At 41.2% G+C, this 25,354-nt stretch overlaps 1 protein-coding gene across 1 annotated transcript; it reads right to left on the bottom strand.

The window, feature by feature from the left end:
* Nucleotides 1-274: 274 nt before the first annotated feature.
* Nucleotides 275-25,322, bottom strand: Copb2 (coat protein complex I subunit beta 2). The gene is made up of 22 exons (XM_021171364.3): nt 25,182-25,322; nt 20,898-21,035; nt 18,611-18,697; nt 18,280-18,406; nt 17,320-17,468; nt 15,443-15,589; nt 14,861-14,960; nt 11,463-11,605; nt 11,017-11,216; nt 9,469-9,579; nt 8,389-8,477; nt 8,195-8,301; nt 7,308-7,451; nt 6,193-6,323; nt 5,735-5,942; nt 3,562-3,672; nt 2,510-2,724; nt 1,525-1,617; nt 1,256-1,436; nt 1,041-1,109; nt 824-892; nt 275-609 (listed from the first exon to the last, which is right to left on the bottom strand). Exons 1-22 carry the CDS (start codon nt 25,182-25,184, stop codon nt 514-516), a joined length of 2,718 nt encoding a protein of 905 aa, XP_021027023.1. The 5' UTR covers nt 25,185-25,322; the 3' UTR covers nt 275-513.
* Between the last annotated feature and the right edge of the window lie 32 nt (nt 25,323-25,354).

Below are 25,354 nucleotides of genomic sequence, written 5' to 3'. Positions count from 1 at the left end.
GTTATGAATTTCTCTTTTTATATTAATGCAGATAAGAAACAAAAACAGAACCCACTGCCTCAATACCAAAGAGTCCGACAGGTAATGTTGAGAGCCCAGCTGGACAAGGCAGGACAGATGCTCAGCAGCCAAGCTATGATACAAGGTCAGAACAAGGTTTTGAAAAATGCCCTTAGTTATTCAAGGAAAGGGTGAAGCTGATCCCCGAGTGAGATGTTCTTGCTCAGCCATCTAAAACTCAATGGCCATTTTCATTAGGAAGGAAACTCAAGAGTTTTTCACTAATTCAAAAGATTTTATGAGGGGTGGTCTAATAACAATATGAAAAAAGCAAGTTTCTGTTTCAGTTACCAAGGAGAACACAGTAACTTAACCGCTGCCCATCAACTCCTCTGAAGATGAAGTGGCTATCCTTGTTTACATATGCAAATCAAGGATTTCCATAGTTCTGGTCAGGATGGTGATTGATTTGAAAATGCCATAATAATCTCTTACTGCAGTAAATGGCAAACTTTAGTCATCCAGAATATCTTCATCCAGATAAATGTCTGTTGTGTCGATATCCTCTAATTCCAAGTTATCCAAATCAACTTCTAGTTCTAGTAAACTCTGCAGGGAAAGGAAGAGGGAGAGGTAAATGTTACACAGTACTTACAGGGTTACCCAGTCCACAGTTCACGGCCAGAACCAAATCTCCTTCCTCCTGACACGAGCAGCAGCATCCTACTTTGAAGCCTTCTCTCTGAACTCGGATGCCAAAGACATCTCAACCTCAGAGGCCTGTTCCTGACATGGGACATGGGGCAGAGGATGGCTGACCCACCTTTTCTTCTTTGTGGGTAGTTTGGGAGGCCATGATAACTGGGCTAGAAGCAGGTTTTCCATCAGGTTCCTAAAAAATAAGAGGTAAATATGAAGCCAAAGGAATGGCCCAGAGATGTAACTATTCCCCATGCAGAGGGAGCTTGGGATTAGGAAGTGGCAGGTAGTGCTTAAATCAACAATGTCAGTCATTCTGTCACACGCAGTTCTCTACAGACCTGCTGGGCTGTGGGTCTTGAGGGCTGAAAGCCTTTTGCCTCTTCCATAACATTTCTCTCTTCATTTGGCTATCAGAATAAAACAGTAAAATGAAATATTCTGAAATCAAAAATTATGCCCAAATCTCAGACATTAATTAGCTCTTAGTAATGTATGCAGCACATTTCAAACCTGGATTTGTGAATGTATGTTAGCCTGGTACTCTGCTACTCACCGTGACAAGAGGGTACTGCTTGGCTGGCCACAAATCCGCATGTGTCTCCTTTACCCATTCTTCAACAACAAAGGCTTCTTTTAATCCAGGGAAAAGATTTTCATACTCTGTAGGATCAGCAAGGGATTCTGCTGCTTTCTGGTTGACTTTTGAAAGATTCTCCCTCCACAGTTTCACTACCCTAATATTAAAGACATCACAGAACCAAACAGATGAAGAATGTGGGCCCTGTTTTAGTTGAAATATTTCTCTCTAAACTAAATCCATACCTTGAGACCTGACTGGGTAAGTAAGTTCGGGCCAGGAAGGCAGCTTCTGGGAGTCTTCCTGTTCTGATCAAGAGCTCTAGGCAAGCATCAAGCCTACAGAGTAAAGCGGAGATACTGTTAGAGAAATGAACAGTAATAGCAGATAAAGCTGAAAGTGTGAACCTGTTGCAGAGGCAAAATCCTCCAGTGCCCCTGCCCCTTGCACATTCACTTCTGTTGCTAAGCCCTTTGTCTCAATGTTGAACAAAACCAGTGGACTTTGTGAGTGTGAGGCACAACAGTGTTCATGACTGCTTTCAGCTTATTTGAATAACTCTGAGTTTTATGACAGGTCTGGAAGTGCAGCTCAGTAACGAACACTTGTCTAGTGTGCACTAATCCCTGGAGTTCGGTTCTTTAGCATACCTTAATAAAATGTTTGACAGTGAGGTCTAGGATGTTTGGCACATAGAGAAAGATTAATAATACTTTTGTGTTTATTTCTAAAAGGCAAACTGATGTCCATATGACATAGCTCACATTAACTCTGCTAGACTTAAAAATTCATGATGTTTTCTGAGTTGAGCTCAAACAGTAAATAGCATTTCCATCCTCCTATCCTTGCACATAGCAGGTCAGAACTGCCTGGTGCAGACAGTCCTCTGCCTGCCATTAGGTACCAACTGGAGAAGAGCAGCCTCCTATCATTCAGTAAAATGGTCTAGGAGTAAGTAACTGGTGGGCTCTCTGATTGAACCACACATCTAATTAACAACTCAAGCATAAAGATAGAGATCAAGTTACCGGAGCACCTTGCTGAAGGCTAGTGCCACCAAGGTAGGTAGCACTGTTCTCTGGCTGCCCCCACTATTCAACAGCAGTCAGCCATCGCCAGCTGTCCCCAGGATTTGTGTACCATAGCCTCTCAAGCAGCATCCTCACAGTCAGTGGAGAAACCCTGCTTACTACTCCTTAAAAGTGTTTTAGACCTTGAGATAATACTTACTTGCCCTGTAAAAAATAGCTCATGAATGCCACGTTATTTTTGCCGTCTCTCTCCGCACCTTCTGCCAGCTTGTTCACCATACTGGCATTTCCAGAGGCAGTGGCCAAGAGCAGCAGACCACCATAATCCTGGGCATGGTGCAGACACTCCTGGGCTAGGCTGAACTGACATTTACTAATGGCGAGTTCAGCAAGTTGTTTCCACTTCTGCTCCGACTATAAGAATTTAAGATAAAACATTTTTGGAAATAGCATTTCAACTTTCAACATTATCCTGTTATGTTGAATATCACTGTGATAACAATTAGGAGATATTTATATAAGACATAAATGTAATTTTTGAGTTGTGCTTGGTAAATTGGCTCTGTCAGTCAAAGGAAGACATGATAAAAATGTGTAATGAGGAAATGAAAATCACATGAATAAAAGTAATTCAAATGATACTTGAATAATTAACTCATTTTCATTTTTTACTTACACAGTGAAACTGAATCTAAAACCATGTAAATGGAATTAAAATGTCATTAGACTACAATTATTTTAACAAGTAAATTAGTAACACTTTTTAGGAAGAGTAGAAAATTACATCCTTAAATATTTAATGAATGTGGTCATTTGTAGCTTCTCAGAAATCAAATAAAATGCACATTTAAATGATCTTGACAGCTAATTTTTGTACAGTCTAAAATTAATTTACTCATGAATGCTGTACTTAACCCATAATTTCCAGTACATATATATACAAAGATCTACAAAATGTTAGATCTCTTGTTTAAAATCAGTGTCTCTCACCAATATGGCAAATTGTTGGTATCTCTACACCCTTGAGACCCAGACCAGACAGAAAGACTTTTTAAACAGAGTATAGAACTTAGAGTACCCTGAATTTAATCCAGTAAATTTACCCAAAGATTAACAATGCACCTTTAAAAAGACCAAAGATACAACAGCTTCACTAAAATGAGTCACTGGTAATAATGTTACAGCAATAGCAACACCCAAGTACCATCCAACCCTTCCCTGGGTTTAGAAAAGTCTTGGATTAGAACATACCTCTGCTTCCACTGCTAACTGGTAAGCAATTTTCAACTCTCCAAGTTGAAGAGCAAGCTCAAAACGATGTTCAGGATCTGTGGATACTGTAAGTGCTTGCTGCTTGAAGCCCTATACATTTTTTAAAAAAGAAAATGTGTGACTTAGACATTCAGAAGAATGTACACATATAGTATGCACATAACAAATTATTTCTCAAAAGACCTTACAGACAAGAAGACCCCAATAGCCATCTATTTCAGAGGACCAAATGGAATCTAACCCCAAGTAACCAGATACCCACTAGCATCCATGCACATGCTACCAACAATGCAAAATGGGAGCCATTTTTAGCAAACCAAGTTTGCATTTCCATTACTTCTTCAAAATGTCTGCTTTGCACAATTTTATACTTAGGTCTTTAAGATCATCTTCTAACAAAAGATGGTACAACAGGAATAAATATGTAAATTTAAAAGACTTCTGGGAGAGCTGGGGTATGGGTCAAAACTAAAGAATGGATATACTTTATATAGTTTAGGTTTTAATTAAATACAAAATAAAATGTTATTGCACGGGGGGCATATGGCACAGGTAAATTTAGCTGCTGGAAAGCTTAGAAGTGAGCCTTAGGTGTCATGTAGTCCAAGACTCATCTTATAGAGGTTAATGACAGAAATGAGACTAGAGTGGGAAGCCAAAGGTAAACCTTCCAGCTTTCTCTCATCTGTAGATCATCTAGCCTGTAACTCGGGTTCAGTCACTGAGGGGCTCTCATCAGTTAGGCTTTACTCTGGTCTTGGATTCAGCCTATCAATATCCCTCCCTTGTGCTCTATTAGGGCATAAAGCCTTAGGACAGGCTTTTAAATCTACTACTGTAGTTACAAAGTTAACTTCTGTGAGAAAAAAACATTGATGGGCAAGTTTTCCAACTCTGGGAATGTGGCAGCCAGAGGGAAACTCTGGTGGCTTACTTCTCAGCACACTGAAGTAAAATGCTTTGTGTAGAGTGGTCAGGACAGAGAAGCCGGACAACTTTCAGAGTTCATCTAATTATGTCATCATGTTGCTGGAAATGTGCCACTCTGCTTCCCCCATCTACCCATGGTGCAGTGTAAACACTGGTTCTAAATAATCTAAGTTACTGATTTTCTTCACTAGCACTGACAGCAGAAAACCCCAGAGCGAACAGCAGATTTTTGAAACTGGTCAGGTAGGGGTAGAGCAGGACAGAGGAAGAGGGCGACATGTCCTTACTTTTGCTCTATTTCCAATCTACACTAAGATGACACTAAAGGTAATTTTTGTGTTTGGGGGGCATAAACTCCTAAGGATATACTACAAAAGGAGAGGAAATATGAATGAACAGATTATTAAAGAGAACTTTTGCTTTAAGATTTTTGTGTATGAATGTTTGCCATACATGTATGAATGTGCCTGATGCCTACAGAAGCCAGAAAAGGAAACTGAATTCCCTTGGAACTGCAGTTTCAGGCAATTGTAAGCAGGTAAGTAGTTCACTGGAACCAAACTTAAGCCCCCTGTAAAAGTTGTACCCTTCCTGTGATATCCACACACAAGAGTCCCATTTTATAGGCTTCACTTCACATGAAATGCCTAAAGCTGAAAATGAAGAATCAGTGTATTGCTACATCCTCAGGCATGAAAACAGAAAATACTTCTGGAAAATAGGAAGGGGTCAGGAAAGAACATCTGGTTTACATTGTAGAACCTACTTTATATGCTGTGAATATATAACTGGAGTTGGCACATTGATAACAGTAAGTTTTATTAAGGGAGCTTTACCACATGTTAAAACAAGATAATAATAGGAAAAATAAGTCTAGCTTAGGGTTTGTTTTGTTTGTTTGTTTGTTTGTTGTTTTAGAGACACTACCTCTGACTCCCCAGTACTGGAATTAAAGGTGTGCTAGAAATAAAAATGTCAAGAACCTTAAAGGGGAATGTAAGAAAAGTGATAAAATCAGCTCCAACACTGACAGGCACTGAGGTTCCTAAGCCTAAAGAAGTAAGAGTCCAAGCCAGATGTGCTGTGTGCTGCCAACCTCATTTGATCAGTGGTAAGAAGTAAGAGATGACATTCTACAACCTGTATCAACATACTGTCAAATGCTACTTTTAAAAAGACGGAGAGAGGAGAGGGAGGAAAGCAGGCAGGCAAAGCTTCTCACCTGCTTTTCCAAGAAGTGTGCAACTCTGGTCCTCTGTTCTTTGGGGATGGTCGGGAGGACCTTATCCGCCATGCTGAAATCCCTCCGCATGACAGCAGTCTGGTATTCCAGGACTGAAACCAACAGGGAGTAGCTAACAATATTCAATTCCTTATCCCCCAGATAAAGTCTATTGTCTTTTGGAATATAGCCCAGAAGATACATTGTCCTGAAAGAGAAAGAGAAAGAGAAACTAACTCAGAAGCCCAAATCTACAGTTACACCACCACACAAACACACACACCCTTCTTGCTCAAATTCTTACACATTTAATGGATGTGATTTTGGTTACCATCAGAAAATCTACTAAAACTAATGGGGGGAGATTACCCCATCACTGTTACACAAGTCAGCATTTGGTTCATAAAGCACTTTCAAATTAAGGTTGCTTTAGACAAAAGCAAAATGACACTCAGTACCTGTCCAGGTGGGCGATGGTGACTATCTCTCCTCCCACGTAATAGTTTAATCTGTTCACAGAACTTGTGTAAATGAAGCAGTCACCTACCCACAGCCCAGTTTTCACAATTTCCTGAATTTCACCAAGAACCTATAAAAAAGAAAACAGACTATTGCAATCTTAGTCAATACCAGAAATCTGAACAACAAGCTAGATAAGATGAGAGTGGTAAGGAATGCAAAGTAAAATCCAATTTCGAGAACATTCTTCCTAAGAATTTTTGTCTTTACTTAAAAAATAATTTTCAATGAATATTTACAGTATGAAATCTCACTGTTGAGTCATTAACATAACTAAAAAATATCAATCTAAACTGCAACACATGAAACTGGAATGTTAAGTATCTCCAAGTCCTTAAGGACATCTAAACAGTAGATGGTTTGATTTTCCTATTTCAGAGCTCATTTGAATCATTCTAGCTCAACAGTCTTAGACATTTCCTTGGTGAAGGATAGCAAAGCAAGCCTGCAGATTTTCTAAAAGTCAGGGCACATATTTATTTTAAACATACAGTGGTTATTTGAATAGATATGGACCCCATAAACTCATGTGTTGGCCCATGGGGAGTGGCATTATTAGGTATGGCCTTGTTAGAGGAAGTGTGTCACTGGAGGTGGGGCTTTGAGGTAATATATATATGTTAAAGCTCTGCCCAGTGTGAAACACAGTAGTGTCTCCTGGCTGCCTCTGGATCAAGATATAGGTCTCTTGGCTCCTCCAAGTCCAAGTACCATGTCTGCCTGTGGGATGCCATGCTTCCCATCATGATAATGGACTGAACCTCTGAAACTATAAGCCAACCCCAATATATGTTCTTTATAAGAGTGCCCTTGGTCATGGTGTCTCTTCACAGCAATGAAACCCTAAGACACATAATTTCAAATTCTGTTTTTGCCAAAATTTTACATATTATCAGAACTTACAGTCGCTCTACCCAAACCTAATTTACACAGAACTATTAGAATCAGTTTAGTCTGTTTAAAGAATATAAAATACTATAAACAAAGCCTAGGCTGGACTCAGACCTCACCTCAAAGGTGTCTTCAATGCCCTAAGCTGGACTCACTCACTCACCTCAAAGGCATCTTCAATGCCATCTTCAGTAACTCCCTCATGTGTTTCCTGTGCAGCCAAGACTTTTTCTGACAGATATTTAAGAATAAAAAATGACTCCTCGGTGGCGATACAGACCAGCTCTCCAGAATCAGACCAGAAGATCTGCAACCCGACAGACAGACAGATGACTGATCACCTTCCTGAGCAGCCACCCCAAAATGTATTCACTTTGTTCACTACAGGATCAGTCTTACAACAAGGTAGTCATTGTGTACTTAGCATTGATACACCGTACTTCTATATGCACTTGGGAAGGTGGACAGCACAGAACTGTTGTGGAACACCAATGGGAAAGAGGATTCTATCATTCAGGTGGGGTGGGCTGCTCTCTGTTCTCTAAAACAGTATTTCTTATTTCTTTTCTCCACACACATATGTGCACTTATACATAAAGAAAAAACAATAATACCACAAGCGGGCACCTTTGGTGGGCCATGGCCCTAGTCCCTCTAGACAGACTCGCGACCATAACAAGGTGAGATGCTTTCTAATGGCAACCAGCAGCTCTAAGTTTGCTACTAGAGTTCTGACCATCATCACATGAAGTATGAAAAGGCTTTTCCACATCAATAATTCCCCAATTTCTGTCTTCAATGTGTTTACTTTGTTAAAGACATTTAAAATATGAGTTTTGGAGTTTATACTTGTATTCTATACTTCTACAGTCAATGATTACTGTCTGCTTCTAATGCACAGATGATATCCTGAGCACTTCTTAGGTAAATAGCACGGTGTTCAGCACAGTGGGACCAGTACAACAGTGTGCAAACAGCCATTCTTGACATGAGGGACTCAGACATTTCAACGATGAACCTCCCAAAAGTAACCATAGAGGAGAAACTCACGTGCTTGGGCTGAATTTCAATTCTGCGGATGAGTTCAGTATTCTCCCAGTCATAGAAGGCTAAGCCATTTACAGACCTGACTCCCAGCAAGAAGCCCCCATAGATACCTTAAAAAGGACACAGGAAGAGTCCACTTGAATGTTTTGAGACATTACAAAGATCCTCAAGATGCAACATAAATAAACAGCACTTACTTTCAGCTCCAAAATCGGGTTTAAATGATTTTTTTTCCTTAAAGTTTTTAAATATCTTTACAACACTGTTGCTTTCTCTTATTGCATACCTGAGGGACAGGGGAAACAACATATTAAACACTAAGCCATAATTCCAATAAATGTTAGAAATATCTTCAAATACTCTAATAAAATATTATTGAAAAATAAAAATATATCTCCATTTGAAAATTCACTTAGTTTTGTCCCAAGACATAGTGAAAATGTTGCAATTAGACAAATAATGAGTTTCGTGCTGTATGCTATGCAAATTATGAAAGCTTAGAAACCATTGTAGAAACTAGAAATGGCACTGATATCCAAAAGGTGAATGCTAAAATGGTGATACATCCATTCAATGGAATACTACTCGGCACACAAAACAATTCCTTATTGATAGAGGTAAAAACACAGATGATCTCAAAAGCCATATCCAAGAATGCATGCCTATAGTGCTCCATTCATATAAAACTATCAAGAAGTCTAAAGAAAGTCTGACCTATACAGTAACAGAAAAATCAGTATTTGCCTGGGCCTGGGGAATGAGCTGATTGGGGTAGGGATAATCTGACTGTGTTGGTGACTACGAACTGTAAACATGTAAAGAATTAATGTGACTTGTGCTTTAAATTAGAACATTTTATGAATATTCTGAATGCAGACTGAAATAGGTTAAGAATGAGCAGTAGGGGACATGCAGAAATTGAATTTTTAAAAAGATGCATTAAAATTCTCATCAAAGTGACCTGGCATAAGCAGCACCTCCCAACTAGTTTATAAAGGGCAACCACCCCTCGGAGGCCATGTCTGGGAGGGCCAAGCATCACATCATGTCACAGGCCCCATCAAGGACATCAGTCTTGAATCCTCAGTCGAATGGATTTATCACATCCACCTGAGAGGCAGCATGGTAATTCAGACAGGGCAAGGGCACTTTATACTCTCCAAGTGCTTCAACAAAGCAGCTGTGCTGGGACTATCTTTTACCAGGGAAAAACATCAACCACATTGGCATCAACACCCTATTTGCAATCAGGACAAACCGGGCATCATGCATCTTACTCTGAAGAATCGTGGGCCCATGCAAACTCCTGGGCAGACCCGAAGCTCTTGTTCCTCAATGCCATTGCAGTGTAGATGATATACTCCCCATCTCCACATACCACAACAAACCTAGGAATGATGGAAGTCAGGGACAATGACATAGGTGTCAGGAAACTAATTCATATTTATGATAAAGTAATTCACTAACAGACGCTATGTTAGTCAGTTATTACAATTTAAAATGTTAGAGCTATATACTTCTTTGAATATGTTATGAATAAATATTCTAAGAAACAAAACCAAAAGCAACTATCAATCAGTGTGGAGTTACTGACAAAAACATAACTGCAGCGGCCTTCTCTCCTCACTCAGTCTCAGAGCCTGGAGATGAGGAGCAAGCACGGCTGGAGATGCAATGACTCCAACCATACGGCAATGCTTGCTGAGCACCAAGATGCGTACACCGTGCTCACAGCATCACACCGCAAGGAGGCACTGCCTTGCAGCACGATTACCTGTGCCCCAGTGCTCATCACTAAATGAACAAAAGACTGTATTCAACTGTTGGTTACTAAAATGAACAGGATCATTAACATTTAAGTAATGAATAAAAATAGAATGTTACATAGCCAAACATTTTCTCCCAGTAGACAAAATACCTCTCTTCAAATTCCATTTAGAACATAATGGCTGTTATTAGAGGGTATTCACAGGTAAAATTAAAACCTTACAGAAAAGATTTCTGAAGGTATTAAATACACAAATACACACAACACACATTGCCTTAAACTTTCATAAGATACTTAAAAATGATTACAGACATCAATGACTGAGTCTTAATACCATACTTTGTCATTTATGACATGCAGATACACTGTAAAATGATTTTTAAAGCTCTAGAGCCATGGTTCTTAACCTGTAGGTCACAGCCCCTCTAGGGGACTGACTGACCCTTTCACAGGGGGTGCATATAAGATATCTTGTATATCAGATATTTATATTACAATTCATAACAGTCACAAAATGACAGTTGTGAAATAGCAATGGAATAACGTGATGGCTGGAGGTCAGGATAACATGAGGAACTGACTGAGGTGTCCAAGCACTTAGGAAGGTGAAGAATCACTGCTCTAGAGGCTTGAGCATCAACTTACTATTTAGAGAAGTAAAAACTTCTCTCACATGATTACTACTATTTTATAAATCTTCAGGGAAAACAGAGTTGACAATTCAAACTATGAGTAAGAAACAGAAAAGTCACAATCCCAAACATTTTTAGAAGACATACTGGAGTTAGCCTTCCAGAAGAGCAGTAAGCAGTACACAGCACCTCCTAGGACGGCACCAGGTTCTAGACCCCCAAGGACACTAATCCAGGGTATCTTAAGAACAAGGAAACAACACTGTGTAACTGTGCCACCTGCATGCCAACTCTACCAAGTGAGCTGGCAGCTGCGGACTGTGGGCCGGGGCACAGTTCTGGGAGGCAGACTAGGGACATGCTGTCCATATGCACAGTTGCTCCACCACACACAAGCTCAGAGAGGGATGTCTCTGACAGCTTACCTCCCATTAGGATTGTGCTGAATGGTCTGTGGATATATTTCACAACTGCCCATGTCCTTTACTGCCAGTGGCAATCTTTCTCCATCTTTAATCTCAGTGTCACCCATTGCTTTCAGGTTGGCCTGCTGGACTTCTGAATGCTTGGCCCAGATTATCTTTCCATTGGCATCCATGGACATGGCAGGTTCCTCCCGACCAAGCTGCAACAATGACAAACAGCTTAGTGACTAAAAGGAAAACAAATACCAAGAACAGACCGATTTTCCCCTCACTGAGTCTTATTTCCTTCCTTCCTTTCCATCTTTTCCCTCCCTCCCTCCTTCCTTCCACAGTGAACTGTCTAATCTAATCTAGTCTCTTCTAACAACAGAAGTGCTAGTTTAACAAAACTGGTGACTTGGCAATGGCTTCGCCTATCTCCATCCATTTAAAGAAAGTACAGTTACCTTAACAATGATGCTTCCTTCATCATAGCCCAGAGCGACATTGTTGGACCCTCTCAGACTGGCCACACACCACACCCTCTCCATTCCGTAATTCAGCGTGCTCTCAAGCCGGTAGGTGCTAGAATGCCAGATTCGCACGGTTCCTAAAAATCAACAATGTGAACATTCCCTCTGGATATGAACATCCAAAATAAACTTAGGTGAATGAGCTACTAGAAGCCTTTCTATTTCAATACAAGTATTTTCTAGCAATTTTATGACATTTAGATCTCTAATTCTTTAGCTGATTTTATAAAACAACATATGCATGAAACAACAAAAACCTTGCAACTATGATAAAAGCAATCTACAGCAAACCAGTAGAAACATCAACGTAAATGACGAGAAGCTGGAAGCAATCCCACTAAAATCAGGGACAAGTCTGCCCACTTTCTCCCTACCTATTCAATATAGTATTTGAAGCCCTAGCCAAAGTAATTCGACAACAAAAGGAGGTCAAGGGGATACAAGTTGGAAAGGAAGAAGTCAAAATATCACTATTTGCAGATGATATGATAGTATATATAACTGACCCTAAAAATTCCACCAGAGAACTCCTAAACCTGATAAACAGCTTCAGTGAAGTAAAGTAGCTGGATATAAAATTAATTCAAACAAGTCAATGGCCTTCCTCTACACAAAGGATAAACAGGCTGAGAAAGAAATTAGAGAAACAACACCCTTCACAATAGTCACAAATAATATAAAATACCTTGGTGTGACTCTAACTAAAGAAGTGAAAGATCTGTATGATAAGAACTTCAAGTCTCTGAAGAAAGAAATTAAAGAAGATCTCAGAAGATGGAAAGATCTCCCATGCTCATGGATTGGCAGGATCAATATAGTAAAAATGGCTATCTTGCCAAAAGCAATCCACAGATTCAATGCAATCCCCAAAATTCCAACTCAATTCTTCAACGAATTAGAAAGGGCAATTTGCAAATTCATCTGGAATAACAAAAAACCTAGGATAGCAAAAATTCTTCTCAATGATAAAAGAACCTCTGGTGGAATCACCATGCCTGACCTAAAGCTGTACTACAGAGCAATTGTGATTAAAAACTGCATGGTACTGCTATAGCGACAGACAGGTAGACCAATGGAATAGAACTGAAGACCCAGAAATGAACCCACAAACCTATGGTCACTTGATCTCTGACAAGGGAGCTAAAACCATCCAGTGGAAAAAAGACAGCATTTTCAACAAATGGTGCTGGCACAACTGACGGTTATCATGTAGAAGAATGCGAATTGATCCATTCTTATCTCCTTGTACGAAGGTCAAGTCTAAGTGGATCAAGGAACTCCACATAAAACCAGAGACACTGAAACTTACAGGGGAGAAAGTGGGGAAAAGCCTCAAAGATGTGGGCATGGGGAAAAATTCCTGAATAGAACAGCAATGGTTTGTGCTCTAAGATGGAGAATCGACAAATGGGACCTCATAAAATTGCAAAGCTTCTGTAAGGCAAAAGACACTGTCAATAAGACAAAAAGGCCACCAACAGATTGGGAAAGGATCTTTCTTTACCTATCCTAAATCAGATAGGGGACTAATATCCAATATATAAAAAGAACTCAAGAAGGTGGACTCCAGAAAATCAAATAACCCCATTAAAAATGGGGCTCAGAGCTAAACAAAGAATTCTCACCTGAGGAATACCGAATGGCTGAGAAGCACCTGAAAAAATGTTCAACATCCTTAGTCATCAGGGAAATGCAAATCAAAACAACCCTGAGATTCCACCTCACACCAGTCAGAATGGCTAAGATCAAAAATTCAGGTGACAGCAGATGCTGGCGAGGATGTGGAGAAAGAGGAACACTCCTCCATTGTTGGTGGGAGTGCAAGCTTGTACAACCACTCTGGAAGTCAGTCTGGTGGTTCCTCAGAAAATTGGACATAATACTACCGGAGGATCCAGCAATACCTCTCCTGGCCATATATCCAGAAGATGTTCCAACTGGTAATAAGGACACATGCTCTACTATATTCATAGCAGCCTTATTTATAATAGCCAGAAGCTGGAAAGAACCCAGATGTCCCTCAACAGAGAAATGGATACAGAAAATGTGGTACATTTACACAATGGAGTACTACTCAACTATTAAAAACAATGAATTTATGAAATTCCTAGGCAAATGGATGGACCTGGAGGGTATCATCCTGAGTGAGGTAACCCAATCACAAAAGAACTCACATGATATGTATTCACTGATAAGTGGATATTAGCCCAGATACTTAGAATACCCAAGATATAAGATACAATTTGCAAAACACATGAAACTCAAGAAGAACGAAGACCAACGTGTGGACACTTCACCCCTTCTTAGAATTGGGAGGGGTTACAGAGACAAAGTTTGGAGCTGAGATGAAAGGATGGACCATCTAGAGACTGCTGCACCCGGGGATCCATCCCATAATCAGCCTCCAAACACAGACACCATTGCATATACCAACAAGATTTTGCTGAAAGGACCCTGATATAGCTGTCTCTTGTGAGGCTATGCTGGTGCCTGGCAAACACAGAAGTGGATGCTAACAGTCAGCTACTGGATGGAACACAGGGCCCCCAATGGAGGAGCTAGAGAAAGTACCCAAGGAGCTAAAGGGGTCTGCAACCCTATAGGAGGAACAACAATATGAACTAACCAGTACCACCGGAGCTCGTGTCTCTAGCTGCATATGTAGCAGAAGATGGCTTAGTCGGCCATCATTGGTAAGAGAGGTCCCTTGGTCTTGCAAACTCTATATGCAAGGGGAACACCAGGGCTAAGAAGCAGGAGTGGGTGGGTAGGGGAGCAGGGTGGGGGGAGGGTATAGGGAACTTTTGGGATAGCATTTGAAATGTATATAAAGAAAATAATAAAAAAAAAAAACAAAAAAACTTGCAACTAGAAAACTAGAAGTAGGAAATAAATCCTAACTGTAAAAGCACAGCAGGGTTCCCTGGGTAGAGTGCTCACCATGTAGTACATGTTTGCTGTGTGTGATTCCTTCTTCCCTCTTGCTATAATCCTGAGTAGACTTGCATGTTCTTAGCTCTTAGTCTACCAAAACCATACACCTGCAAAGTGACAGAACCTGATTTTGAACGGAGGTCTGTCAAACTGCAATGCACAGGCTTTTTCAAGTTCTTCTCTAGAAATATCTGATCTCCTTTTCTTTAAATGACAGAGTCAAAGACACTAGAATAGGAATGATGATAAAGCCATTTTTTCTTCTGTACTGTATAAGTCTAGATTCCTAGTCATGATATGGAAGCTGCTAGAAGCCTCCCAGTGCAATGCAGGGCCACCACTTGGTTTAAATATCCAGTGAGTCATGTCCAGCACATCCACAGCAGCCTCTAACTTACCATCTTCTGACCCTGTGATGATGATGGGCAGCTCAGGATGGAAGCTTGCACAGGACACATTCTGGGCATGCCCCTCCAGGGTCTGCACACACGTTTTGTTCTGAAATAAAGACACAGAAAGCCACTATGTTCCACTGTTGGAAAGCTTATGTTAGAAGCAAAGGGGGAGGGGGGAAAGAAAACCTTAGAGGCATGAAGCATGGCAATGTGGATAATAACTAGGCTTATGACTGTTCCATGTGGTGAAATGTGTACCATGGTTACATCACAACATGCATTGTTGTGCCTGTTTCACTCAGCTACAGAAATCTGGTCACAAGGACACTCAGAGATGTGTGGTTTAATATGACAGTGTAAAAACCCTTTTAAACAAAGATAAGCATGCTGGCATTTTACTTTAAAATCTTAAAATGCATTTGCATTCTTTTTAAAAAGGGGAAAATTCTAGGACCACAATTTAGGACCAAATACTGTGACCTTGATCTATGACTCTATTAAGAGTTCCATTTGAGCCTTGAGGTGCTATAGGAAGCAGTAAAAACCAAGTCTAGGATACAGCAAGGAAGGTTACAGAAACTGTACCTGATAATCCCATATTTTAACGAGCCGGTCATCTGCACCTGAAATGAGGTATGGCTTGTCACCACCACTGTAGTAATCAATGCAATTCACGCCTTTTTCATGTCCTTCCAGAGTGAAGTTTGGGGATGAAGAGCCCAGCTGCCACACCTTCAGAGAACAGTACCATTTGCCAGTCAGCATTTTCAGAGGCAGTTCCACCCACTTTTAACACAAGACATCCAACACCACAGCCCAACACACAGTGTGCTCAAGGATATCTGCCAGTCTCATGTAAATTTTCAGGAAGCAGAATCACTGCTCTCTGAAGGTGCCAATTCCTAGACGTCTCCATGGAGACTATATATAGTTCAGCTGGTGAACTGGTTATACTTTTCTCAACTTGACACAAGTACTTATCTGGGAAGAGGGGATTCAATTGAGAGAATGCTTCCATCAGAATGGCCTTTCCAACCCTTTGGAAACCATGATGGGCCACCCCTGGGCAGGTGAACCTGGGTGGTGTAAGAAAGCAGGCTGAGCAACTCATGAAGGAAAAAAGCCAATAAATGGTGTTCTTCCATAGCTCTGCTTTCACTTTGCCTCCAGGATCCTGCCTTGAGTTCCTGCCCCAACTTCCTTGGATAATGGACTACTATAAACTGTAAGATGAAATAAACCCTTTCTTTGCCAAATTGCTTTTGGTCAGTGTTTTATCACAGCAACAGAAAGCACACTAAGAAAACTGGTGTACAGATGAAGTGCATGAATCAACAATTAACACTCTGAAAACCCTCTACAGGAAGTACTGATCTGATGGGAGATTTAGTGATTAGTGACATGTATTAAATGAAAGAACACTTGCCAGGGAGAGAGGACCAAGACTATGTTCCCAACATCTGGGAAGTTGAGAAAATTGAGACAGTGAGGCCAGTGTAGGATACACAGTGAATTCTAGGCCACCTTAGCACACACTGTAGATCCTCACTCAAACAACACAGAAACTTAATCTAGTGAAGAAGTTCAAACTGATCTCAGTTTCCTACCTATGTCAAAAGCAAGGACAGTTCAACAAAAGATAACAAAATCAGGTTAAAAACTTGAAGATCTTTAAAGACAAAATAGCTTCTCTGAGTTAAATTAGTACAGCCAATGCACTGTGCTACTCTCCCACAACATCCTGGGGCTGTGCAAGGGAAGACACAGCTCCTACCCCAAATGTCCAGTATATCATGGGGATAAATGATTTCAAATTACTTGAATTATGACTCAATGTGAAGATTGTTAATAGAAACAAAATCTAAAGCGAGTGACACACACTCTGTCTAAAGCCATTAAGCACTAGACTGGAGTTTCCCAGAAGGACTATCTGTGCTAACCCTTAGAGAGCTATGTAGATGCTCAGAGAAAAATAAATCCAAATCAGAGAATGAAAAGACGTGCAGTCAGTGGGAAGAGCTGATGAAGGCGATGCTCAGGGCATTTCTAGGGGACAGCAAGTAGGTCAAAGTTATACTGGTGTCTGTACCATTAGCCCAGGCTCGCCCTGACCATCCTCTACTTCACTCTTAGACATCTGTAGTTTATTCTCCAAGAGGAAAATAACAAGACAGACTCTGAAGAAAGGCAGTCCACGGGAAGGAAAACAGAGGCAGAACAGGGAGATGGTAGCATAAAGAACTTACATGTAAAACAGACCACTAATAAGGATTCAAGAATGACTAAAGGACAGACACACACACACACACAAAGTGACCTAGATATCTGGCAGTGCTTCTTACGGCAGATCCTAGAGTGGAAACCATTGTTATACCATGTTGCTCCTGCCTGGCACAGGAGCACAGGAGCACAGGAGTAGCTTTCTGGCCAGTCATAGTAAAGCACCAACAGTGGACACCTACCTTGATGGTCCTGTCGAGAGATGCACTGGCAAACTGATTGTTATCTTTGGGGTTTATCACAATCTGCATAACGTAGTGCGTGTGTCCTTCAAACACTTGTGAACAAGACCATTTTTTATCCCAGTCCCAGAGCTTAATAAGCATGTCATCTATACCAAAAGAAAGCCAAGTCAGTCGTGGTCTGTTTTCATCTCTGTAGTAAGACAGGCTTGGTGTCCTTTAAGGCAACAAATGTAGCACAGTTCACACATCCCATCATCCACTCCGTAGACCCAACACTGGGAAAGACTTCCAAGGCCTCATTTGCCCTCAGAGCATTCCTAACTACAGAACAGTGCGGACAAAGTGCATATGGACAGCTACTAAAGACATACAAAAAAAAAAAAAAAAATGGGGAAACTTTTTAAATTTAATTTAAAAAGAAGAACCGTAGTTACCATCTAAGTCTGGCTGAAAATGCTGACTGTGGAAAGAGGCAGCATTTGCCTGATGAAATTAACTGCTTTTACAAAAGTTCTCACTTGTTAAATTTTAAAATATTTCAAAGACTACTACCAACTCAGGGATACCCAGGTAATCGCCTTCCTGCAGGTGACTGCTTTACATTAATACCAGGAGCTAGCTAGCTAGCTAGCTAGTCTGAATTTGCAGAGAAACCAATGGGGCCTATGTCAATCTGCCAACAGCTTGCTCATCAGCATACTAATGAACTTTCTGCTCCCCAGACGTTGATGCATCTAGACCTTCGAATTTTCTGGCAGGAATCGCAGCAATTGCAACATAATCCTATTAAAATACTAAAATACACAGGTGGGCAGCGTCAACAGCACAGTAATGGATTCAAATTGTTTAAAAGATGCTTGGAGGAGAGTCCACTTGTAACAGCAGTTTTAAGTACAACATGCCTCATGGGAACAAATCATCACTCAGTGCACAGGACTGAAGCAAGTCGTCTCTTACCACTGCTTGTGAGAATGAACGGCTGGGTTGGATGAACAGCAATACAACGAATGTAATCTGAGTGTGCTTCAAACATATGCACCCTCTCCAGGGTGTTATAATTGAACACTCTGATCTGCATATCGTCCTAGGAATAGAGATTTTAAAACATCACTATTATGAGGTAAACTATATAAATCACTAAACTGTATTATAGGCTCAAGGTACAACCTCTGCCCTTTAGAACACTATGTTTAATTAACTAAATGAATCAGGCATTACAACTCTGCAACTGGTATCTATAACCACTGACCAATCAGAAGGTAGGGTCTGATACTCAAGAGTTACTTACTGCTCCTGTCACCACCCAGTTCTTCCTTGCAACAAACTTTGCAGCTCGAACAGGAAGATCACATACTTCAAACGTCTTCACCAGTGTCTTGAAATATTAACAAGAATAAACACATTAAGTTACAAGGAAGTAACTGAAAATTCTTATTCTGCTGTGATTAAAACATCAAACTGTGTTTTTCACTAAAAATGTTAAACAAGTGTATGACAGCTCAGCATTAAAGTTGGGAGCGGGGAGGACCAATCAAGTTTTCTTCAATAGATCTGAAAATCAGAAACTTAGAAGAGAAAGCAGATGGTCATAGGATGGACGGACGGATGGACGGACGGACGGGCGGCACTCCAGACCCTCCGTCCTGGCCTGCCTCTCCTTTCCAGCATGGCCTTTCGCCCCTGTCTGGAAACCTACCCAGGGAAGAAGCTTTACTCCCCTCCTGCACCACTGCCAAGCGCTAAGCAGACTCCATGCTCACTCTTCCCACTGCGCTGCGCTCTCCAAGGGCAGGACTCACCAACACTGCACAGCCCACACCTACAACAGTTTGTGATCCAGCTGCTGTGCACTTCACTCCACTATCTATTGAGTAAATTATCTCTTAGCTTACTTTATTTTTTTAAAAAATTGAGCCCATAAACCAGGCATAGTGGCTGACATATGCCTTTAATTCTAGCACCTAGAGGCAGACAGATCGATGTCAGTTCAAAGCCAGTCTGCTCTACATAGTGAGTTTTAGATAGCTAGGGCTATATAGTGAGACTATCTCAAAAGTAAATAAATAAATAAAAATAAAAAAAAAATGGAACCCATAGAAATGACTCGAACATTTATTTTATAATCTTAGCAACACATTTCCAGAAAAAAATGCTGAGAGTTTGTGTTTGGTTGTTGTAGTAAGCATAAACACTAAGAGGTTTAGATGTTCCTTGGATGCTCAGAGTGGATCATCTACATGGATTCAAGGTGGGAATTCAGGAGACCTAGGAAAACCAGAGATGAACACTTTGCTGTCCCATTTTAAATATCTGTTCTTTTAAATTCTGAAAATTAAGCTATCATTTTTTTTTGAGGGGTGGGGGGAGGAGGTTCGAGACAGGGTTTCTCTGTATAGCCCTGGCTGTCCTGAAACTCACTTTGTAGACCAGGCTGGCCTCGAACTCAGAAATCTGCCTGTCTCTGCCTCCTGTGTGCTGGAATTAAAGGTGTGCGCTACCATGCCCGGCTAAGCTATCATTTTTAATGTCTCTTTTTGTACCAAGAAAGCAATAATGTAGTACCTCAGGAATTGAACAAAATTGTACTGGCTCATTAACCAAGGTACACTGGAAAACCAACAGACTAGCTTACAAGACTGTTGAGACCACCTGGCGTTCCAGGTTAAGACAAAGCTGAGTGCCACACAGATACACAGCTGCTACCAGGCGACTGAGGCATGAACAGAGCAAGCTGAGCATGCAGTCTCTAAGACAGCAGAAAAATGTACACAATCTTTTGAGTTATCCACAAATCCGAGGGTATGTGGAGCAGTAAGAGAGGCGGCTGCAGAACCTCCATGACTGAGTACCACATGAGATGCCTGGCGGGACAAATGGCAAGAAAAGTCAACTCACGCTCCATGGACTAAACAAAAGAGCAGAAAAGCTGCATTCTCGGACCACAGAAGTGCTACATCTAAGTTAAGAAAGCAACAGCTAACACCAAGATGGTTCTTTGAGAGTGAGAAACAACTGCCTAACATTTATTCTACGTTCTTTCTTCATGCAAAGGTCACAACAGTTACCATCCATTCAGAGTAGTAAATCAAGGGGCTCAGTGTGGCTAAGACTTGCCAGTAAATTAGCTTTAAATAATAAAACACTGTTGATGTTTTACAACATTGACCTGCTATCTCCAGGAGAGTCCAAAACTTCCTTATCTGAAATGTACAAACATCTGGATTTACCCAATGCAGAACAGTGCAGAGTGTGAACAGGGTGAGAGTGCTCTTACCACTCTCAATACACATGAATGGCAGCTAAACTCTTTGCCACTGGTGACAGAGGAGGGAAACAAGCAGAACAGAAGCTGATGCTAATATGACCTACATCAATGTTGCTGTATTTAATATATAATATGCCCAGAACTTCTTCCACAGGCAACACCCACACAAACCTAGTCCTGAAAATAAAACACTCCATCCTACTTTGAGCAGCAGCACAGATACAGCTGCTTGGCCTCTGGTGGCTCTTTCATTATTAGTGCTGGTATTTGATAGCTTTTATTGCTAAGGAAGTCCTTTCAAAACTCTTACCTGAGTTTCATGATTCCAAACACACACACTGCCATTGTAAAGACTAGCCAACATCCATGGTTCTGTGGGATGCAAATCCACACTCTTAACTCGGTCAGACCTAGCAGTCAGCTTTCTCTTGATATCAAGTCGAAGAGGCTAAGGGGAAAAGACAATTGATGACAAATTGAATTCTTAAGTCAAATAAAATATGCTTGAAACAGTGTATTAAGAGGTTTATAAAAATTGTTTTAATTTTGCTAAATTGTGAATAGTTTCAATTCTACAGCACCTTTGTTAATCACATTAAAACTTAAAAAATGGGGTATTTTTAAGTGTGTATTTACAGAGGTGGTTTTCCAATTTTACTTATCCTGACCTCTTTCTTTACACTCTTAAAATTTATGAGGGTTTCAAATGATAATGTTTTATATTTATGTCAATTTTTTTCAATTTCTTTTTTTAGAGGACTGTTATATCTGGCTTTGTCTCCAGTATGTTGTAGTATACGGTTTTGGTTGAGGCGTAACAAAAGCAACCACCATCTGGCCTCAAACACATAACACATACAGTTAGGAAGCGGAATATATAAGCCATTTTTGGACGTTCTGCTTTGATGCTGCCTGAGAATCAGAGGCTCCTTAAAGAGCACTTGTATTGTGGGATGTGAAGCCTAGAAGTAGCTGTTTACGCTTGGCTAAATTAAAATCCACTAGTCTATCCTACACTTTGCAGATTCTTAGCTCCTGCTTGGTTTTTATAACAGAATACATTGATCATTTGGGGCAGGATGGTTCGTTGAGTTACAAGATCCACATAGATAACAAATTTTATTACCCTTAGTCAAAAGTCACATTTATTAATACCACTTCCTACTTTAACTGACAAGTCTTTGAATATCAGAAATACATGAAATTCAGTTTCAAAAATTCAAATTTACACTTGAAGGCTAGAATTCTATCATCAGTAACAAACATGGTCAGGGACCAGCTAACGTCTTTCAGTTATCAGGCTATGTCTGCTAAATACATCTGAATAAGTAGTTCTGAGCCATCATTTCAAGTAAAGCTTGCATGAAACTTTATCTATATTAAAGTGCCTTTTCCACCAGCCACATGTTACAAGTATTTTCCACATCCTCATTTGTAATACTAATACAGAATCTTTAGAAGCTGCCTCCTGAGGCATTGAGATTGACAGCATGAATAACATTCTACTGTTTCACCCATGGCACTCTCACTGAAAACCTTGCTTCTTACACGTAAGTGTCTGACAATCAGAATGTGTTATCAGGTCGGATGTGGTGGTGTACTCCTGTAATCTCAGCACTCTGGCCTCTGAAAAGGAGGACTGTGAGTTCAAAGTCAGCCTGAGCTACAAGGCAAGTGTGTCTCAACAAGAAGGTATCACCAGCACATTCTGGCATTAGTGCACCAGCATGGTCACCTTTCACCAGTGCAAATATAAACCTAGCGGGGAGGGCAACACATCTCACTGTTGGTAAAACTTCTCATCTGTGACTTCCTCAAACAGTAGGAGATCGCCAAGCAACTTCAGCAGACACTTCTGAAGCCCCCAGTTTATAGATAGGTAAATAAATTTAAAACATCAACTGAATCACAATTTCATGTCCATGCATTAGTGTTGTAGCAGAAAATGTTGTGAAGATATGTCATTCATGAAGCTGTAGTAACCCTAGACCATAACATTAAATGAGCTCTTTAAAAATAATCAGATGGGGAGGGCATTTAAACTGTAGGCAAGTAATGTCTGATCAATAAGGGTTTACTCCTGTTCATAAAGGCCTTTTGAATTTACAGATACATACTGAAAAACAGAACAATTTTAAACAAAATTAAGCCATAAGATAGTAATAGTTTAAAACTGTCCCTCTTCAGTCCGACCACAGCTATGAACAGTTCTGAACCACAGAACAGAAAATGATCAGAGCAAGCGACTGTGTTCTGTGTCTCCCAGGGAAGCCATTCCAGAAGAAAAGTTAATTCATTCCACAATGAAGTCCTGGAGCACTCTCTCTTCTTCCACTCTTTCTTGTAGGCTTGTTTAAAATGCACTTCCCCTTCCATAAGCCTAGCGCACAACCTGGACCTTACTGCCAGGATGAGTTACTGTGCCGGTGCCTCTGTGCTGTTCCCTAACAGTCATGAATTCAACAGCAAGTGAAGGTTGCTTCTCAGCACAAACCTGAGGACCCGGCAGAGGTAATGCCCTGAAACAGACACCTAACAAGGCTCCCAGTCACCTCTCTCTGCGTGTCTGTCGACAGATGTACTTCTAACTGTTCTTCACTGTTTGCCTCTTCACTTCCAAAACAAGCTTCAGGCCCGTGTTCTAACCAGTCAGTTCTCGTGAGAACACCTCCACTGTCATGCAGCCCTGCCCATCTCTAACATACTCAAGCCGCCATCTTTAAATCACAAGCTAATCTCAGGGGAGCGTTTTCGTTTTCTATGATTTCTAAATTTTTGCCCCACTAATTACTGTCACAAATTTTAACTTCTCCCTCTCATCTTTGAGTCAACAACAAGCAGGAAGTATGTTATGCCAGGAGTCATTGTGGGATCTTCAACATAACATAAGCCCCCACATCCAAGTAAGTATGTGTATGTGTGTGTGTAAAATAGGATTGTTAGGATTTTTAAATTGACTTTTCAAAATGGCTAGGAAATCTCTGAACTACCTAGTATATACCTGCACATACTCCAAAGTAAAGACACCCATTTTAAAATGTGCATTACTGCAGGCAAGCGCTCCTGTAGCCATACTTACCATCTCAGTCATGAGTGTTTTAAAGATATCATACCAGGTCTTAGATGATTAAACTACTCACTCTGCATCCTCAACTCCAGACTTAGTTTAAGTCACTGCCACCATTACACCCTTTCTGATTGGCCTAGCCGGAGGATTCTTCCCCATCCACGTACACAGCTCTTCTTGCTTGTGGAGTGGTTTATTTCTGAAGGGCAGGCTCAGTGCTTATCCGGTTCCTTCTCTCCACACCATATGTATTTGGGAATAGGGGAGGAACAGGTAGTATAGCTGAGGTCCACAGTCTTGCTAGAAGCCTCAGCTGCAGCGCGCACGTCGGACACATGGTAGTAAGTTTAATTAACACCCAAGGTTTGACTTGTATAACAGGGATAATAATAATATCTCTCTTAGCATTCCGAGAATTAAAATCAGAGTTCAGTTAGAGCAGAGCAAGGCTTATAGTAACCACCATAAACATTACTCATAATTATCTACAGGCTGCGGTGACAATCAGCTGGTAAATGTTTAGCAAGATGCAGGACAGTGAAATACTATGGTGAGTGAGCAAATAAATAAAGTCATGTTTTGTACTTTTTACTCGAGACTTAAAATACAGCCATCTTTTAGTATCTCTGCACATGGTTCCAGTATCCTCCACCAAATCAAAACCCTCACGTTCAGTTATTTAAGTGCTTATAATTTACCCATTACTCCTGGTCACCTCTAGATTAGTTAGAACACCGATACAGTGGTCAAAGTTGTAAAGAGTCGTTGTATACTATCACAAGAAAAAAAAAATGACAGCACATGTTCACACAATAGTTTTCCTCAAATGTCTTCCACCAAAAGCTGGTTCAATGTGTGGGCATGGAACTCACAAACATTGAAGAAGGAAAGCAAGATTTCACTATTAAAAATATGTCTCAAAATTAAGTTAGGCAGATCTCAGGGCCTTTCCCAAAAATGTCATCCTCTGTGTGCACAGAAGGCCCAATCAACATCAGCTAGAAAACGACGAGCTGGGCTGCCATAGCATTTGAAATTTCACCTCTGGCTCCATATACATTTAACTTTGTTTAGATTGGGTTTTCCTCTGCTTAAGTTTGCAATGTGGTGTCTGCACACTGCCAAACACCTCACCAACCTGGATGCTGGATTAGCAACCACCACCCTCAATGACAGAACGAAGTGACTTTGTCAAAGTTGCCTTTGGCATCCGAGTCCTGCCTCTAGCATTTACTTGCACTACCGGACCCGGTGCAGACTGCAAGGGCACTGACAGGCGCCCTGACCGCCCTGAGAGTCGGGGGCCGCTCCTTTGCGGGTACCCAGTTACACTACCGTGTCACCACGGCAGCCTCCCGGTCTGGCCTTCTTCCTCCCAGGACGCCAACGGGACAAGGGGACCCCGCCAGGCCGCAGCAGCAGCAGCAGCAGCGCAGACCGCTTCTAGCTATGGCTCCTAGCCCGGAAGCCCCGGGAACCCGCCGCAACCGGTGGGCTCCGCTCTCTGTCCCCTGAGGCCCGACTTACCATGGCTCCGACTGTCCGAGCGAGCCCCTGCCCGTCACAGGCTCCAGGCGACACACTCAGGAACCCACCGACCCGTGGACCGGTCAACCCACTGACGTGGAACTTCCGGGAAGCGACTCTCGCGGTACTCGGAGCCAGGCTTTGCGCCTGCGCACATCCTCCGTAAGGCGGTC

Source organism: Mus caroli, unplaced genomic scaffold, assembly GCF_978045245.1.
Source record: "Mus caroli unplaced genomic scaffold, Mus_caroli_1 scaffold_11, whole genome shotgun sequence".
NCBI lineage: Eukaryota > Metazoa > Chordata > Mammalia > Rodentia > Muridae > Mus > Mus caroli.
This window is presented reverse-complemented; position numbering and strand designations above follow the sequence as displayed.

Bases quoted from the DNA above. Each gene is read 5' to 3' on its own strand.
- Copb2 (XM_021171364.3), bottom strand. The intron at 11,606-14,860 runs GTAAGTTAGAGG...GTTGATTTTTAG, and splicing joins CATCACAGGGTCAGAAGATG to GAACCGTGCGAATCTGGCAT. The intron at 8,478-9,468 runs GTAAGATGCATG...CCTGTCCCTCAG, and splicing joins TGGGCCCACGATTCTTCAGA to GTATGCAATAAGAGAAAGCA.